The sequence below is a fragment of the Oculina patagonica genome, chromosome 9 (genome assembly GCF_052425735.1).
Source record: "Oculina patagonica isolate OP01 chromosome 9, crgOcupat, whole genome shotgun sequence".
NCBI lineage: Eukaryota > Metazoa > Cnidaria > Anthozoa > Scleractinia > Oculinidae > Oculina > Oculina patagonica.
Window position 1 is genome coordinate 24,341,493 of NC_135766.1, and position 18,792 is coordinate 24,360,284.

The window sequence follows — 18,792 nt, forward strand, 5'->3', positions numbered from 1 at the left end:
GGTAATTATGTGTGTATACAAAAATAATAAAGAGGGCAGAGTTCTGCGTAACTCATCAAAGCCTTTCGAATCTTTTAAATGACTTATCAGTCTTAGCAAATGAAGGGCTACAGGTCACGGAATCCTTTGACATGCAAAGTGGTCTTTTAATTGGGATAAAAATTGTATGTATATCTGTTACATGGCTTCCATGCAATAATACAAAAGCTACACAAAACTGGATTTCATAGAGCTCAGTGCAAATGGTAGATAAGGAAAAAGCTTCAAACTCATTGCTAAATCAGTTATCGTCGGTCTACATTCGATGTATTTTGGGCCAACACGTGTATATGGAATGCCTTGTATGTACTTTACAATACTTGAAAACCTGTTTGCTTATTATGCAGTTAAAAATAAATTATTAAATGACTGCATGCTCTCACTAATGGTTTTGGTTTTGAGCTAGTAAAAAAGGAGAAAAAGTGTATATCTTAAAAAAGCTAAATATAGTGCAACCTAGGCCTTTAAAAGACTTCTCAAAAATCTTAATAGTCTTATGAAAAATCTAGTAAGTCCCGAGTGCCTCTTTATCCATTAAACCTTTGGCCTGTGTGGTTTGGTACTAATCACTAGTTTCAGCACCTCCTTGACTAAAATTAAACCATAACTGCATAAGACCGGGAAATTGTAATTAAACTCTGCGTCTTGAAGGGACTTTTTTCAGTTTTTGAGTTTTAAATGTCTATTTAAAGCGAAAGGAGCGGCGTTTCGAATAGTTTCACTAGTCTTCTTCAGGCTATCAGTTGCATCAGTCCGCCATCTTAAATAAAAATCAGTCTTCCAACTCAGTTGATATTTAATTTCGTCTCACTCTCCAGACACAAATCTTTTAAGTCTCCGTCTTCTTGGTAATAAGTCACAGTTTTTAATAGTTTCCATTACCAAATATCGACTTGACAGTACTATTTTTACTGGACCGCATTTTGAGAATCTCCATTGTGCTTAAAAGATATTTAGCAATGTCACACGTAATCACACCTAATACGACAGTGCCAAATTGAGATAATGCTATACTCGAACTAATTTTAAGTGGACAAATGCATAAGTAATTGCTTAGACGCACAAAATTGCGATACTCAGATACAAATCCAAAGCCTTCGTTCATATTACATACTCCAGGTTTTTTAACAATTGCCCAGTTTTTCCTCCCTTTCATAAACACATTATCTGCCGGAGAAGACAGACAGACTGACTGAATGATTTTTAAGCGTATGTGGTTATGTATATGGTGTGGTCATTTTTAAACGTACAATTTACATTGCGCGCGGGCATCAAAAGACACCGTAAACGTGTAATCACGTTACTCAAAGATTTCCCACACGGATTATGCGTCAGTGAACCTGTATCAAAGCAGATTTTCAAGAATTTAAAATTCCCTGGTCTGTGAAATTTAATGTTGCTCCCATGATCCGTGGAACTGACACAACAGATACCCAACGGATTTGGCTTATTCCTAAGGATGATAGATACCCCTGGGGTATTATGAAGCCTTGTAACTCTTGTTCCGATAATTAAGCCCATGTACGCTTTGAGTGTCTGTTACTTTTCACCTCAGATAACTTGGAATTAAGGGAGACACATACTTCTTTCCAAGGTGGGCGTGTCCACGAATTACTAAGTGAAAAGAAATGACCATTTTCTCTTCAAATGGGCGTATTTCTTAGCCATAAAGCCGCCCTTTAATTGCGTGCTATTGGTTCATTAAATGTACAAAACAGACATCCGTATGGCATCGACGAAATAATTTGTGTGATTTATTATATTTTCTGTCCGATCTTTCAGACTTTAAGGCGACTCATGCCGACTTTAAAACATAAATCTCTTCTGTGTCAAACGCAGTACATACCCCCTAGCTGGAGACAAGCACCTTATCTACCGGTAAATACCACTTATTTAATACTAGCAAGAAACGAAGAAGATGTCTTGTATAAGCTAATTTCTGTGCTCTTGTTACACTTATCAATCCTTGAAGCATCAGGTTCCATGCAAACCTTCTAAGATTCAGTTGCCAAGAAATAAATAATAAAGAGCACAGCGATTTTGTTTTTGATTAACTAAGCTTTTGATTCTTTGTTAAATTCGACACTTTCTTATTGATAACTTTTCAGTTTTGAAACTGTAACTCAAAGAATGGTTCAGTAAATGTTCCGGAAACTTAATCGCCCTTAAACTGCTCGCCATCTGAAGATTAAATTCGTTGACTAATAAACTGAGTATGCCGATAATCTCTGTGATTTATTTATTAATTCGTTTTGCCGGCAGACAACAAACTAGGAAAGAAAACGGTGAACAACTGATTACATGAAGTGATAATTGCCTTTAGCTGTTTGATTTTCGTAAAAAGAACACTTTGGAAACTTATAATTAACGTCTATTAGTCTTACTAGGGTATTAAGCGCTTAGACATGAGCAAAGCGCAAACATTTACCAAACACCTAGACTGCCAACATAGATTGAACAGCAGTGAAGCCTTAAACACAACTAAGCTATTCTCTAATCCCACCAGTTTTCAAGATGAGTTTAGCAGCTGTTTGTCTTAAGTATTTTGCTGTTTGGCGCCTCCCTGCCTTCACACAAGGTTAGGAGCTGGGTTTTTCTGTGTTCTTTGAGTCAAAGAAACATCAAATTTGGTAAAATATTTCAACAACAGTGGCCTATTTCGCTCTATTTGCAGCGTTACTGCCCGCACTCAATGAACATTACTAATTCATCATCATCATTTGTCCGTTATCTCACGGTGTGGAAAATTGGGCTGCGCGCCTTCCGTTTCCAGGCTAATCTACGCTGCCTCTGTTCACGTTTTTAGACCTTACACCTTGATTTCCTTTTTGACAGTCTTCCTCCAAGTTTCCCGCGGTCAGCCTCATTTCCCCTCCTCTGTGCGTAGATGACAATGGTAATCCATTCTAAGGACCTTGCTTAGAAATTTCCATCTTATCCTTTCCACTTGCTCTCTTATTTTCTCCATCCCTGAGTTACGTGCGCAAAGTAACCGAGTCCTAAATTCATTTCCGTTTATCTTTTCCTTAATCCATTCCCCTGGGTTGAAGGGCCTTAGAAATGTTTTAGTCAGTTTATAAACTGACCTCCGCAAAAACTTGGCAGAGAGGAAAAGTCTATGCTGAATTACTTCCGTTCAGACACAGCCCTCACGAAATACGTAGATCATGCAGTGACGCACTAAACTAGACACCTTGTAAAAAGTACCACGAGATTTCATGTTTAAATTAGCTCAGTAGTAGCTATCATTTAAATGTTTCCATTTTCCAGATTTTTGAACCGGGAGAATTTTGTTCAAAGAGTTAGGAAAAGGCCAATGTTAGAGCCACCTTTTTCGCGCAGCATAATAACTATTCATTTTGACACAATGCCACATCCTCAGTCATTACGATTTGCAAGTGGTTCGTAACCACAATAAGGTAGTACTTTATTTACATGGAAAAAATACTGCACTGGACAGTACAGTATAAACTGAATTTAGCCAAGTCTAACCGTTAGCCATGTGGAGGAACTCCAGTATCCAAAAGTAACCTTTCGAGCAGCTCAACACAATTTTAATTCCTTACACAAAATAGATTCCGTGTCGTATTTTTTGCGGTCACTGGTCAAACATTACCGCAAATGGGGCTGGGTTAAGATGATGAAAGAGTCTGACTCGACATACAGTAATTATGGTTTAATTCTCGCAAAAAGCTCTAAAAGCCACGCTTTTAAGTAATTTTAAAAGACACAAATTGCTGCTTGGTATAATTGAAAACATATGCGCGTGTTTAATAGTTTTGAAGACTTCTAGCGGTAAAAAAATAGAAGTATATACTGTATATGTACATGAAAACTCCGTACTTTAGCCCTTACAAGGACTTATATTTGTTTGTTGACTGTTATTTTTTTCCTGGCCATAAATTTATTTTTACTTTTATTTTTAAACTAGCTGAGCGCATGACTAAATGAGGTTAAAATTTTCAGCCTTCAACGGGAATTAACGAACCGTTTACCTCCGTTTTAAGGCATGGGTCACCAGATGGACTCTTGATTCGCCATGTTCAGTTCGAAACACGAAAAATGTCGATATCTAGTGAATTCAGTACACCGATGTTTCTACTACCTTAATCTTTGTATCGCCATTAGGCCATCCCAATAAAATGTTTCGTTTCCCATCGCCCGACCGACCCATTTTTTTCGAAAAGTAAAAAAAAAAAAAAAAAAAATTTCCGATTCACTAGTTAAAGAAGCAAGTACTTCAATTTACAAGCACACGATCTTGTTTTATTAACGATTGGTATATGATGTCTTTGTCTTTTATTATAAACATCGATACTACGTTATTTAAAGACTGTTTAGAGATTTGATAAGGAATAACGAACGAAAAGACCACGTTTTCCGAGTTGACTTTGTAATCAGGCTTTCTTACTTAGCAGCCCGGCCTTCTCTGGAACCCAAGTGTTTTTTCTTTTCTTTTTTTTTTTTTGCCCGACCGATCGACCCATCATCACAAAAGACGGGGCGATGGGAAACGAAACATTTTATTGGGATGGCCTTAAAATTCAAGAAACAAAATTTGAAAAGTTGTCGAAAAACACAAACGTGCGGCTCATGTGCTGTTTTATTTTTTATAACGTAAATTTATTGTTGTTTGCTATTTCTGGCAAATAATTCATATTTCATTTGTCTGACGCTTAGTTGTCGGGGTTGTCATTTGGCTTCCAAGTTTCCCCGCAGAAGGCATTTTCAATGGCGCCATGAGTTGCTTTTTCAAACGGATTCTTTACATTTCCAATTTCGCGGTAAACTATAATAGTTATTAACCACTGATCCTATTTGTATTTTCCTCTGCTAAAGCTGTTTTAACGCTTAACAATAGAACTTACAGTTCGGAACGGTTTTTTCGGGCTTGCTGAGTTGTGCCGCTCGCAGGAAAAAGTTGATACATTGTTGGTGCGAATCGAAGTGTGTCTAATTGTATTACAAGTTGATTAATTACTTCGGGAACAAATTAATGTGTCTCTTAGATCTTCGTTTGCCACTTCCTGCCATTAATCACCAAGTTAATGAATTAGCTAAGTGCTACTGTAAAAACAAATTTAAATTTTGGTCGCAGCCAACTGCACACACACACTCAAAATCAGTTTAATTCAAGTCCCGTTAATCTTTCACATTTCCCCTATCTCAACTTGGTAGTTTGCTTAATTTGGGGCGAAATATTCGTGTTTGGTGGTTTTTCTTTCCATGGTATTGATCTACACTTGTCAACACACTGGTGAGTTTTGTTTACCGGTATTTTTCTGGCGTAATGGGGAGGTTATCTTACATATAGACAAAACATTTGCAAAACACACTTTGTTGTTTTGTTGGGCAACCCACTAAAGTGCTTGCATCTTGCACGACAAATGTTTGACTTGCGGACAGTAAGAGGTGGGTATTGTTTACCGAAAACACCCATAAGAAGAAGTGTCAACAATAAAAATATTTGCACGTCCTGTGAAAAAAACGAGGAAATTTATTCAAGGCTGAGACGATGAGGGATTTTTGTTTTTAATTGAGACTGACTCCCTGGGAAGCCATAACTCGAAACCTGGCTGGAAGCGAGTTTCGAAACGCTTTCAGTCTGATTAATGAGCTGTGAATTAGTTCGCTGTCTGGGTGGTAATCGTCAGTTTAATACTGGTGGAAGTGTTGAAAGGGTTGTGTAATTGTTTAAATTTGAGCTTCACACCATCGACGTATTCTCACGCACTTAATGGCGCAGAAAGCCACGCGCGCGCGCAAAAAAAATTGTTGTCGTAGTTGAATTTCTGAGGCCGTCGCTTTCGATCGACAGTCGTTGTGACAGAAAGAAAAACGACAATTGAGATAAATCCTTTTCCCTGATGGTATTGTTCAACCATCTGTCGATTTAACTTCGAGAAAGAGGACACTCTACATGACAAAGCCGCTTTTCGATTGTATTTAGGTTGAATTAGCTCGAAATCGAATCTTTTACAGCGTTTATCCGACATCATCAGGCAAATTCGTGTACCTCAAGTGCTGTTTACGAAGTGCGTAACGGATTTCGCGTGGTAATCCGTGGAATATTTTAAGTTTGTACCCCAAATCACTTCAGCGATAACTTATCTTGATAACGCTGCCCCCTAAAGGTGGAATGTTTCGCAGATAAGCAGCGAAGGTATTTCACATGTGCAACACATAAGGGACACACTTTAATCACATCAGCCAGATGAATTCTTCGGGCGGCAAATTGGAGCATTTCTCTTTGTGTTTCGGTACCGCGATCAACAAGATAGATGACTTAACAGGCACTCAGCTGGAAAAAATGTCCTTGCCTGTCCTCGCAGGAAATACTTCTTTAGTATTTATAGCTCTACACCCAAGGATAGGTACTATTTCCGGATAAAAATCTCGAAACATTTTTTTTCGCCGCATTTGAAGACTATGTAAGCTATGCTGTTCAATTTTGACACCTTTCATCTGGCTTGTGTGAAATAGCTTCCGCGAAAGCTTTAATGGACTATGCAAACTTTATGTTCACCTCAAGAACACAAATATTGGCCCGATTTGATGTTAATGTCATCCTCTATTCATTTATGTTGAATAGGCGCTTATGAGCAGTTTTGATTTGAGTAAATATCGCTTCCCAGGAAACACAAAAGATTTCAACCCTATCAATGGCCGGCCTGCCCCTCTAAACATCCCCTGTTTATGGTGTGCGCTAGCCAATCGGCTGCCCCCTGCAGTAATTTAATTTAGAAATATCGTATTACAAGAGAGCCAATCCGAGACTCTATAATCACACAGGTTTTTTGATAAAATCGCATCTTTAAACACAATCACATTTCAGCCAATTAGTGACTGTGAAATGGCTCTTTGTCCTGGGGCGTAACTGGAGAGAGCCTTAATTGCTACACAATAAATAATGTTCGATCGTTTTACGGGTGCGAGATGGCATAATCACAACGAAAAGGCAAGTCTGTGTTCCGTGTTAGCATCAAGTGGGCAGGAAGTCTAAGATTCTCGGATACTTTGCACTGACGAGACAACATGAAACTTGTATATCTCTTATACTTTTCGCCGATACTTCTGCTCGGCTTAGCAGAGGCTTGTTGTGTTGAGACTTCGAGCGGTCTTAAGAGAAAATGGGAGCTATGGACCCGTCCGTTCTTACGAAAACGTGCTGTGGATATCGCACAAAAACGACTACTCTCAATTCTGGGGCTGGAAGATTTTCCAAAGCCCGGACGCCACGTAATTCCGCACAAGTTCATGATGGAGGTGTACAGAAACTTATCACGCGGAGACTACAAAGGGAATCTAAACTATAATATGGTACCGAGCACAGTCGTCGGAATAGTGGACCAAGGTCAGTTTATTATTATCTTGGGTTTTATTTGTAAGTGTTTGTCACTGTTTGTATATATTTGTTTTGCGATTCTGCCAATCTCGTGTCTCGTTTCTAATGTTTTCTCGTTTCTCCAGCGCGAGACTGGACGTGCTTTTGAGTTTTTGTTTAATTTCCTTTTCGTTTTTCTCCTGTAGAACGCAGCGATAATTCAGTGTCCAAAACCAGTCAACAAGTATTTTATTTTAACGTGAGTAACGTGCCTTCATCGCATTCTATCGTCGACGCAGAGCTACGAGTGCTTAGACTTGCCACAAACAAAGATAAACCGTTCATAAACTGGCACGGTACAACTTACAGAGCTAAGCTTTATGGCAAGCGTATGCTAGACGCACCGAATTTCACTCCGTTTGAATCTTCTTCAAACCATGAACTCCTCGATTCAATCGAGTTTGACATCGCTGACCGATCATCGGAGAACTGGAACGTGTTTTCTGTCAAGAAGGCGGCTGAAAAGTGGCAGAAAGCAAGGGCAAATTGTCACCAGCTACAGTTACGCGTGGAATCCGTGTTGAGTGGCGAACTCATCCCACCGGAAGAGCTGGGGTTTTCTAAAGCCGGGCGCCTTCATAACAAGCACGCTCTTCTTGTCGTTTATACAAGCAATGGAAAGCCTTCTGATCTCATCCGGAAACCAGTGACAAACAAAGCCGATGGTAACGCAATATCACGGGGGAAGAGTATTGAGGCAAAGCAGGACAAAAGCAGCTCCGATCTGGAACATAGCAGCCGGGTACGCAGAGACGCGAAAGGGAAAACCGGGGGAAACACTCCGAAGAAACGACGCGGCACTAAATCGAAGCGTCGAAGAAAAAGAGATTCCTGCCGCAGAAAACCTTTATATGTTGACTTTAACCAGCTCGGCTGGTCTAATTGGGTGATCGCACCTAGAGGATACAGTGCATTTTTTTGTCAGGGACTGTGCGAGTTTCCTATTGACAATCATTTAAAACCCACGAACCACGCAACGGTTCAGACAATTCTGAATTCTGTAGCTCCTACGCTAGCTCCTCAAGCGTGTTGCTCACCGAATAAATTCAGCGCGATTAGCATTCTGTTTATCGATACGAGTGACAATATCGTGTACAAGAAATACGAAGACATGGTGGTTGAACGTTGTGGTTGCAAGTGAACGGAACGGCGGTGTTTTTTCAACAGAGCGATTTACAGCGGTAGCCGTTTCTAGCCGCCCTCGCGGACTGTTTACTCACAGGTGCAGTTCTGCAGTTGAACCGCGCGCGCGAGAAAGTATCACTGTTTTTTATTGAGTCAACACCTGCCCAGGGGCTTAGAGCAGAAACTAAGAACTGTTATCACCCGACAGTGCTGTTTCAGAGAGTTCTCGAGACTTTCACAGACTTTCAACACTCCAGAGAACATTGCCCGCATACATCCCGACGACGCGGGGTCAGGATTTTTCACGGGCCGGATTCTAATAAACCTCGCGCTGTGTTTACTCAATTTCTTGATCCTCCGAGATGATTTAGTTTGCATAATCGCATTAAAATTATCACCGATATTGTTTTGAACCGGGATGAATTCTCGAAAATGCCCTCGGCTGAGATCAGTGTCAGACTAAAGGGGGTTTTGCACCGTTGTCCGACAAGAATGACAAGGATTACGTTGAAATATACACAGTCGTTAGACGGCGAAAAGACGTTTAATTCTGGAGCTTTCTTTGTATACCCACACTATAATATAGTCACGGATTATTATTTCCACTCCTGGATTTTTAGCACCTCGTTATTTTTATCTGATGACACACGCCTTCTACATGTATTCGTATGTCAAAACTGACTATTAAATAGTGGAAAATATTTATACGTAATTTTCGTACTTGAAGCTAGCTAGCCCGAGCCGGTTATTTTCGTAGATGATGGTTTATTAGAGAGTCGGCTAGCCAACAGAATAATAACCACACAGTTTATCCACGATTAGCGAACAATCGATTTTTTAGTTATTATTACCTTGGTCGAATGTAAATAGTGAATAATTTATTTATTCTTGACTTAAAAGGGAACTTAGTAGAAAGCGCCCTATTGTTGTACTATATTTAACCCGAGCAATCGAGTTACAGTGCAATGCGTATTACCGTCTAAAAATAAATTGGTGCTTAAATCGGCCCTGTGGGTATGTACTCATCATTGCTTCTGAATTACTTAATAATGAATGCATTCTGATGGAAGCCGAGCCAATAACGGTCTGTAGCTGGTCGTTGATGATTTGACGAAAAAATAGTTTTCATCAGGCTCTTTTTCAAAGTACTTTGCTCAAAGCAGTGCACGCGCGCTTGAAAAGTACATATTTTTTAAACGTATCTTACTGGAGCGTGTCACAGGTGTTATATTTTTCTATATTATCACATTCGACTCTGCCGGAAAAGAATTGCAAGGGCAGATAAAGAAATGAAAGATATCGTACACTGTATTTTCTGCTATTTTGCAGATAACAAGACCTCAAAGGTTATCGTTTGTCGGGCGGAAAATGCAAGTTGCTTATCAGGAGATTAGATTCAACGTGCGAAAAGGAATTTTTGGGGGTGTAGGCCTTAAAAAGCAGTGCGGCTAGGCTACGAATATGCTGTTCTACCCCAGCAATGAAAGAATTCATTTAAGAGCTTTAAAGTTAATCATTTTATTGATTTTACCCCGAGAGGTAAATGATTATTATTCTGTTGAATTACAAAGCTTTTCCAAAACAAAAGGAAACATATTTTTTCTTGAATGTAAACAATTAAAGAAAGCATAGGAGATAGTATATCTTCTTTTAGCCGTCAACACTCTTAAAATATTCCATGTTTTTTTTGATAAATTGAAAAATTCATTTCTGGCAAGTGAAGATTGTATAACACAAGCAAGTATTACAGAAATTTTCAACACTTACTGCCAAAGAAAGCCGTTCATACTTTTCTTCCAAATAAGGCGTCTTAATTGCACATTTAACTGCGCTTTTTCATGTTGGCGAAAGCTCTTTCCCAAAACATTTCTTAATTACTTATACACGACCCCATAACTGCATGAGGTCTAAATGTTAAGTACTTCTTCCCGCGTCATGCAAGCACGCTACGACGAATAACAACCATCACAATATGCGATATGCTGACAATAACACAACAAACTGGGAACTAAACAAAACTCTGAGAATTTCTTCGCAGACCGCGCTGGAAATTGTCGCTTTTTGGAGCAGATTGTTTCTGTTCTAAGCGAAGATTTGTTAAAGTGGGCAAAGTTTTCTTTCTAGGGGGCATTGTAAACTCGCCTCTTAGCGTTAAGTAGTCGCACGAGTATGCAGAAAGTGACCCCATCGGCTTAACCCTTTCATAAAGCGAGACGCTAAATGCGCAAACCTTCAACCACTGTCAACAACAGTCGGTAAAGTTTTCATTGATAATATTGACTTTCAGTTGCCACTCAATCCCAGTGACGGCTGAGTAAAAGCACGTTCTGAAAGTATTTCTCAGCTCGTACGCAAGAGGTTTACATTCCAAGACAATGCTGATATATGTAGCGTTAACATTCAAGAGCTCTCTTAGAAATGTTGCTAAGGTCTTTGCTAAAATGTTACAAACACAGTTGATGTTTTGCATCGCACGGTTTGGAAGCTTGCCTTGGAGTTGTCAGCGAGTTCTAATAAATATAATTCTACACTTTATCCCCTCTCGGCTGGTACGTACCCCCTGTACGCATGATTGACAGCTCATGGGTCAGGGATGTTGATGATAGAACAAGAGTTCCGTCAGCTTCTCTCGGTGAACTTGGAGCAACAGCAATTAGTGTAAAGAAAATGAACCGTTTGTTATCTATCTCGCTTACGAGTGTCAACGGTGAGACTAAACTATTTAGGAAACCGAGAGACTGAAAACCTCTCGGTGACCACTAATCGAAAACTACGCAAAACATGCCAAACATTTCATGAATTTTTTGGGAATGTATTATTATCCTTATAATATTAATATAAATTGGTTATAAAGAATATAGTTTGCTTCTAGATTCATCGAGTGGATCATGTTTTTGCTACCAGGATACTCAGTTCAAACTAACTCGAACACTGGGAAGAGTTCTAAATGTGTCCAGTCACATCTAGACAAAAAAGGCCATTTTTAGTAATATTTTGGTTAATTTTAGTCCAGCTTTTAGTAGCACATGAAAAAAAAGGAGCTCTCGAGCAGTCGTTTCACAAGATGGTTCTAACTTTTATAAATCTGTAAATACTGAACCCAGTTTGTGGCCATTCAAATGAAAGCTGTTGAGCAGTACTTTGATGTGGTTCTGTTCAGTTCAGTTTATAATAACGCTGGACAAGGTGAATATAACTTTTGTCTCTGTTCAGTTCCCTGACTGTGTAATCTGCGACCATTATCATTTTTAACGACATCTCAGTTGCTTTTTGTAACGCTTGGGCATGCTTAAGTCCAAGTGATTCGACAGGTGAACAAATTTAAACATAAAGTGTAACTTGATTCAGAAAAAGGCTGCTGCCGGAAAGAGAATATTATAGCTCAGCAATGGGGCGATAACATTTACTTGATAAAATTTTTGTTGCCACTTTAATGTGGGATAGAAATAAATGTTCAATTGTCACGAGCGGTGGGACAAAGTTGGAGTTGATGTATTTGCTGAGGAGGTCTTGAAACAAATATCGAGTCATAACGTACCATGCAAGCAGTAAAAAAGGAAAAGGCATATTTAGATAACTTAGTTTTTTTGTTTTTCATAACTGTGCATAATACGTCGCCGCCTTTAACTTTTTTCAGTTTTTAATGCCTAGTTAACAACTACCAAGATGGCAGCCACTGATCAACGTCAGTGTAGTGGGGGCAACCGTTTCAGTGCTTTTTCAGTTATTGACTTTAAACTGATTTACACAGTTTATGTTGTAAAGCTCAGTTTTGTAATAAGTCTCAAAGAAACAGACATAGGAAACACCGTTTGGACCAGGCCGCGGGAGTTTGACCGAGGACCCATCGAGTGTTTCGGTTGGAAAAGAATCCCCTCAACTTGTTTTACAAACTTATAAAAAGTACAAAAGGTTTTTTTTTATGCGAGTCAAGTTTACTCTTTTATACTGGGCATTCGGGACAATACCCATTCAGTGCAGCACTGGAGTAATCTCATTGGTTGATTTTAGTTATTAGCCCTTTGACTACCTTAGTCATGCAATAAAGACTCTTACTGCAGAGTGATAAGTGACGCTGGTCTGCCAAGAGCCACGTCCTAGACAAATATATATTTTTTTACAATTTCTAACAAGTCCCTAGCTTTTCTTGCAGTTTTCTCCGGAAACATACACTAAGAGGTCCCACGAAGCAACTGTGAAAAGTTGAAATGGAACACAGTGTGACCCTTAAAAGACACGACGAGCATCCGCAGAGAGTTCCCTGGCCATTTCGATTTCCTTAAAAGACGAAAACGACGTATATTGTCTTGATATAAAACGAATTTCTGAGATATCTGCAACTTCTGTGTCACTCGACAACTACTTCTAATTTGTTTTTGAAACTTATTCATCTAATAATCCACTTAGCCTGACCCTTTGCAAGAAACTGGCCTACTCTCAACACTTCTTGTTATGAAGTAAAAAAAAAAAAATGACTTGGGAATTTTTCTCGAGGTCAAGAATACAGTTACAAGATTGTGCGGAGATGTCGCCGGCGGAAAATTTTCTGGGAAGCGATGAAAGATTTTGTTTGTTGAACATTTGAGAATTTTTTCTTTGCTTACAAAGTGCGCGAATAAGCTGAAAATAAAACACTTGACAAATAAGATCAACCTCAAGAATATCGTCAATATTCTTATTACTATGCTATGAACGGTTGAACCGCGTCTCTTTTAAAGATGGTTTTTGGACTTGACCGTCTTGTTTACTGCCGAAACGGTAGATTGTACATTCACTTCAATCAGTGAACGAGTGAAAAAAACTTCAACCTTTTTAAAATTCTGCAGTGTAACTGTGTAAGTAAGCCGGTGGTTATTTCTCACATGCGTATCCTCTTAAAAGAATGACTGCTTACTGATTGCTCACAAATCCTTATCAGTTAGGGAGTCTTCTTTACGTTTTGTACCCTGCTGGCAAAGATCCCTTCGATATTTTCACAAGTATACGAATTTCTTGTGTGTTTCATCAAGAAAAATATTCCTTTGTTGACGTTTTTCTGCGGTATTCTCGTCTCGTCTCATCTTATAATGTATTTATATTCTGTAGAAGCTAGGATTTTAATAGGTTCTTTTTTTTTTTCATGGGACGGTATTCCAATCCCGGACATTCCAGACTCGGAAGACACCAAACATACACCGTGACCTATATGATTTCAAGAACATTACAAGAACACCGTCAGAACTGAATGACTTAATTAAATTACAGTCAGTAGGTTCAACTGAATGGGAACACTTTTGATTTCTGTCAACAGATAGCATATGCGTGATTATGGACAGACAGAATATGCCTCTGAGGAGGCATGTATCGACAAGTTAAATTCACAACAATATTTTCATCTTCTTTCTCTTTTTAACAAAAGAGGTTTCACTCTTTGCTTTGTGTATTACTGACTCACGTTTTCTCGTTAAAAGGTTCCTTTCTGAATGCTTTATATTACTTGCTTGCAATCTTCAAGCTAATTTTCAAAAAACTAAATGAAAAAACTTAACAATTATCCGTGTGACCAACTTCTTGTTTCTCCTTACCATCTCGATATATTGTTTATAGGCAAACAGAATACCAGAAAACGAAGAATGATCGTCTAGAAAGTCTCAGAACAAACATTAAAAGAAGTGTACGCAAATCGACAAATAAAATTTTTATTTCAATCATGCGTCCACTCACAACAACTAAATGACGACTTGTGCAATGAGAGGTTCCTCAAATAGTCAGGGGAGTGAGGGTCCAGGGCACTTCGACGAACCACATTCTTTATATCTGTTGAATTTCAAGCAAGCTCTAGCAGCTTGTTTATTGCCAATACATTCCTTTTGATGGTATTTCTGAGAATGAGTTGAGGTATCAATAAAATATCCCCTAGTTGAAGATTTTCGTCACCTATCTATAAAACTCATTGAGCGTAAGGATTAGCTCATGGAATGTAACTTAGACGAGTTGAAATTGATCTAATACATCCTTGATGCTCGACAAGGGAACTTTCGTTTAATTCTTTCCCCAAGTGTTTACCAAGAAGTGTTGAAAAGATCCTTAAGTTACGCATAGTTCGGCAGAGATGCAAAGTCGTGAACACCAAAAAAATAACAAGTAACGACAAATATGGATGGTGAACACTGAGTGTTTACAAGTTTTTATTCATGGCACGTGCCTGTCTGTCACAAAGTGACGTGAATGCATTTAAATGGGTTTTGCGTTTAAATGGCTTTACAAGAAAATAAAGTGGGAACGAGGGGGATAACATTTCCAACGCTTTTAATAAAAATGCTTAAAAAAGCTTAAATGACACGTATTTACTGCTGGGAGGGCAGAGAAAAATAATTCGAAGTCATGAAAATATCCCCTAGTTGGTGTTTTTCTAAATTCTCATAACCTACCTGCTCGAAAATGTATTGATGATGAAAGAAGAACTAAAAAGTTACGAATACAAACCTTAAAAAAAAAAAACGAAGAACTTTAAGATCATTATCATTTCCGTTCAAAATGTGTGATTTTTTATTTAGTTTTGGTTTATTTCAACCTCTCTCAGGGACATTCGAAAACCTTTTTGTTTTAAGCCATGTTGTAGAAATATCTCGTCTCGTGACCAGAACTGAAATTTTTCTGGAAAATTACCGGAGATTATTTGGGCTTTTTTCCCAGGTTCTGATGTCACCGACTAATCAGTTTACCTTCATCATTATCTTCGGGTATTTATAATCGAAATTCTTACGTTGTGGACAACGTGGATTTGCGTCAGGGAGACATCCCCCACTAAGTTTTAAGATGACGGTAAAGGAAACAGCTCTGGTTTGCTGCACGAAATTGGAAAATTCAATAAACTGTTTATTAATTTTCAGAAATCTGTCATTCTTCCTCTTCCTTTAATTTCCTTTTCCTTTAGGAGTCCTTTTCCTTAAACGCTCATTGAAAAAGAACCCTTCACAAGAGGGATAATTCACCACGCCTCCACGCGTGTAAATGGTTAGCACGCGAGGAACGTGTTCGCGCTGAAGTTTCGCGCGTGACTAACACGCGCCTTCTACGCCATCACAATGGCGTGTTTTCGCATGTTTCAGTTTGTATGTGATGTGGAAACTGAAATTATCTCACGGTCGGTTACTTTGATGAGAAAAGACACTCACAAACAAAAGGCCAAGAAGAATTGGAGTGGAAGGATGGAGGCTTATACGAGGTAATAAAAAGCTGTAAAGAAGGTACTAAACAACCATATGGAACGCAGTTTACATACAACTACTTTTAAAAATTGCCACTTTTTGTGTTGCCGTACCTTTCGCGGGCATGAACTAAAATCCGAAACAACGAAACGAACGTTACCCGTTTCGCGGTCTCTAAATTGCGTCACTGAAGTCTTTCACTAAGACAGTTGTTTTTACATGCCAGTACTTCACTCAATATTGTTCGCAGCATAATAAAAGCGACGTTAAGGAGTATTGTCCCCCCGCCCCTCGCCATGGGCACCCCCCCGTCCCCAGCACTTTTTCTCGGGTTGCCCCAACAAAGTGTCCTGCCCAACACAACAAGACAAGACCAGGTCTTGAACTTCAGACTCTGCGCTAAAAGCACTCCCCACCAATGTCTCATGTGAGTTAATTTCTCTGTAATTCTGTTTAGTTTGTTGTATTATCCTGCAGAGCTTGTTTATTCTTAGGATCAGCTCGAATTATAAAAAAAACTTCTTGAGTAAATTTCCCCCCTTGAGCTCAAAGCTTAACCTATTCTCCCTTAAAGTTGTGAAACAGAGTTCAAGTTTTAATCCCAGCTTTCACTGAAGGATTTCCCGTTCTTACCGGTGTGACTGTCTTAAACTATAGGAGGGTGATCAGGTTCAAGTTAACCCATTGGCGCCTGTACATGTGCCGGCCAAGACCGTCCTCTACTGACGTCATCATCTTTGACCAAAGGAGGCATCATTTATACTTAATCTCTTTAGGAGGAAAAGATCTTTCCAATAATACCTGGATCACAGCGTTTGGGTTAATTGAGCTTGAAATACGCACGAAAATGCTCAGACGTTTGAAAGAAAAAATCAGAGGAAAATTTGCCTCAACCACCCTTGGCTACTCAATGGCAAGAATTTCATCTTTGGATCACGCTTTCTCTGGAATTCCTTGACTGAACGTAAGCCCAGTGGAAGACCAACAACTTCAGCAAAAAAAAGAAAACTGAGAAGAAAAAAGAAAAGCGAGAAAAAATCGAGAAACGAAAGCCTAAAGTGGTAGGGCAAAATTTTGATTTGTGTGCATGTCCGAACAAAAATGCCATCAAATGCGATGCTAGTGAAAAGAAAGGCATACTTTCATGTTGCAAATGACATTTAGAGCAGTTTGCAGCAAACGTAGCTGATTTCTGTCCAGAAAAGGACAAAACTGTCCAAAAATTGGCTTTTTTTCAAAAATCTCCAGGTGTCAATGGGTTAAGGGGGTTGGAGTGATTAGTCACGGGGATTTGCAAAATTGTTGCCAGAAAATGTGGATAGCTTTGAGAATAGGAGATCAATGAATTATTCACCGCTGTATTCGGACTCGTTGTGATTACAAGTTTACCAAATTAATGGCATAGATTTCAAAAAGCGAAGGTTCAACCTCGAAAATGTTTTGTATGAGTGAGTCCAAGATGCTTACAAGCAGGCGCCATAACGTCAGCCAATCAGGAGCAAGAAGAAATCAATATAAGCCCTCTGTCTGAACCAATCACCATTAAACGACCATGGTACAACAAGTATACGCTGTAAACTTGGCCACTATCGGAGTCATCGAAATTTCGAGTGTTATACACTTTTCTGAATCCTGTTACCTCCTCGCTCATTTAGCCATCTAGGGACTTAAAATACCACCATGACTTGCTTAAATCACTATTTATTAGATTTGTATTTTATTTATACCTAATTGTACCTTTTTGGCATGCTTCGGCGGCATATCAGGCGAGTTTGGTCGAGCCATGGTTCGTATTTTTGCGAGACGCAGTCGAGCCAAAATACCCTATGGTGAGACCAAACAAGCCTGATATGCCGCCGAAGCGTACCAAAAAGGTACGATTAGGTATTTACCGTACCCAAATTCATAATTGAGCAAACAATTTGGGAACGCCGACTCTATTGTTACAGTCTGAATGTTTCAGTGCTCGTCGGCAAACATCGCACAATTGGCGGGCGCGTTTAAGTTTGGTTTTGGCGGGAAAGTTTTTCTCCTTTTACGACCGGTAAACACTAGCTAAATTATATATATGATAATGCAAATGCGGCCTTACACTACTGAAGACCTGAAAAAAAATTTTCAGGCTCTGAGCGGGAGTCGAACCCACGACCTTTGCGTTGCCAGTGCAATGCTCTACCACTGAGCTATCAAAGCCACATGAGAGCGGTGTATATGGGTAATCCCTTTATGGTGGACATGATACTCGGCCCAAGTATATGTGAAATAAATGAATGTGTGTCCAGCAGTAGCAATGAAATATATATATGATAATGCAAATGCGGCCTACACTACTGAAGACCTGAAAAAAAATTTTCAGGCTCTGAGCGGGAGTCGAACCCACGACCTTTGCGTTGCCAGTGCAATGCTCTACCACTGAGCTATCAAAGCCACATGAGAGCGGTGTATAGGGTAATCCCTTTATGGTGGACATGATACTCGGCCCAAGATGAAAAAATGAATGTGTGTCCAGCAGTAGCAATGAATTTATATGATATGCAATGCGGCCTACACTACTGAAGACCTGAAAAAAATTTCAGGCTCTGAGCGGGAGTCGAACCCACGACCTTTGCGTTGCCAGTGCAATGCTCTACCACTGAGCTATCAAAGCCACATGAGAGCGGTCGTATATGGGTAATCCCTTTAGGTGGACATGATACTCGGCCCAAGTATATGTGAAATAAATGAATGTGTGTCCAGCAGTAGCAATGAAATATATATATGATAATGCAAATGCGGCCTTACACTACTGAAGACCTGAAAAAAATTTTCAGGCTCTGAGCGGGAGTCGAACCCACGACCTTTGCGTTGCCAGTGCAATGCTCTACCACTGAGCTATCAAAGCCACAGAGAGCGGTCGTATATGGGTAATCCCTTTATGGTGGACATGATACTCGGCCCAAGTATATGTGAAATAAATGAATGTGTGTCCAGCATTGCACTGGCAACGCAAAGGTCGTGGGTTCGACTCCCGCTCAGAGCCTGAAATTTTTTTCAGGTCTTCAGTAGTGTAAGGCC

The 18,792-nt window shown here is 39.4% G+C and overlaps 1 protein-coding gene across 1 annotated transcript; it reads left to right on the forward strand.

Annotated features, from left to right (window-relative positions):
* The first annotated feature begins 6,873 nt into the window (after positions 1-6,873).
* Positions 6,874-9,553, forward strand: LOC144665902 (growth/differentiation factor 6-A-like). Its single transcript, XM_078527183.1, has 2 exons — positions 6,874-7,393; positions 7,570-9,553. The coding sequence occupies exons 1-2, from the start codon at positions 7,075-7,077 to the stop codon at positions 8,562-8,564; spliced, it is 1,314 nt and encodes a 437-aa protein (XP_078383309.1). The 5' UTR covers positions 6,874-7,074; the 3' UTR covers positions 8,565-9,553.
* The last annotated feature ends 9,239 nt before the right edge of the window (positions 9,554-18,792 follow it).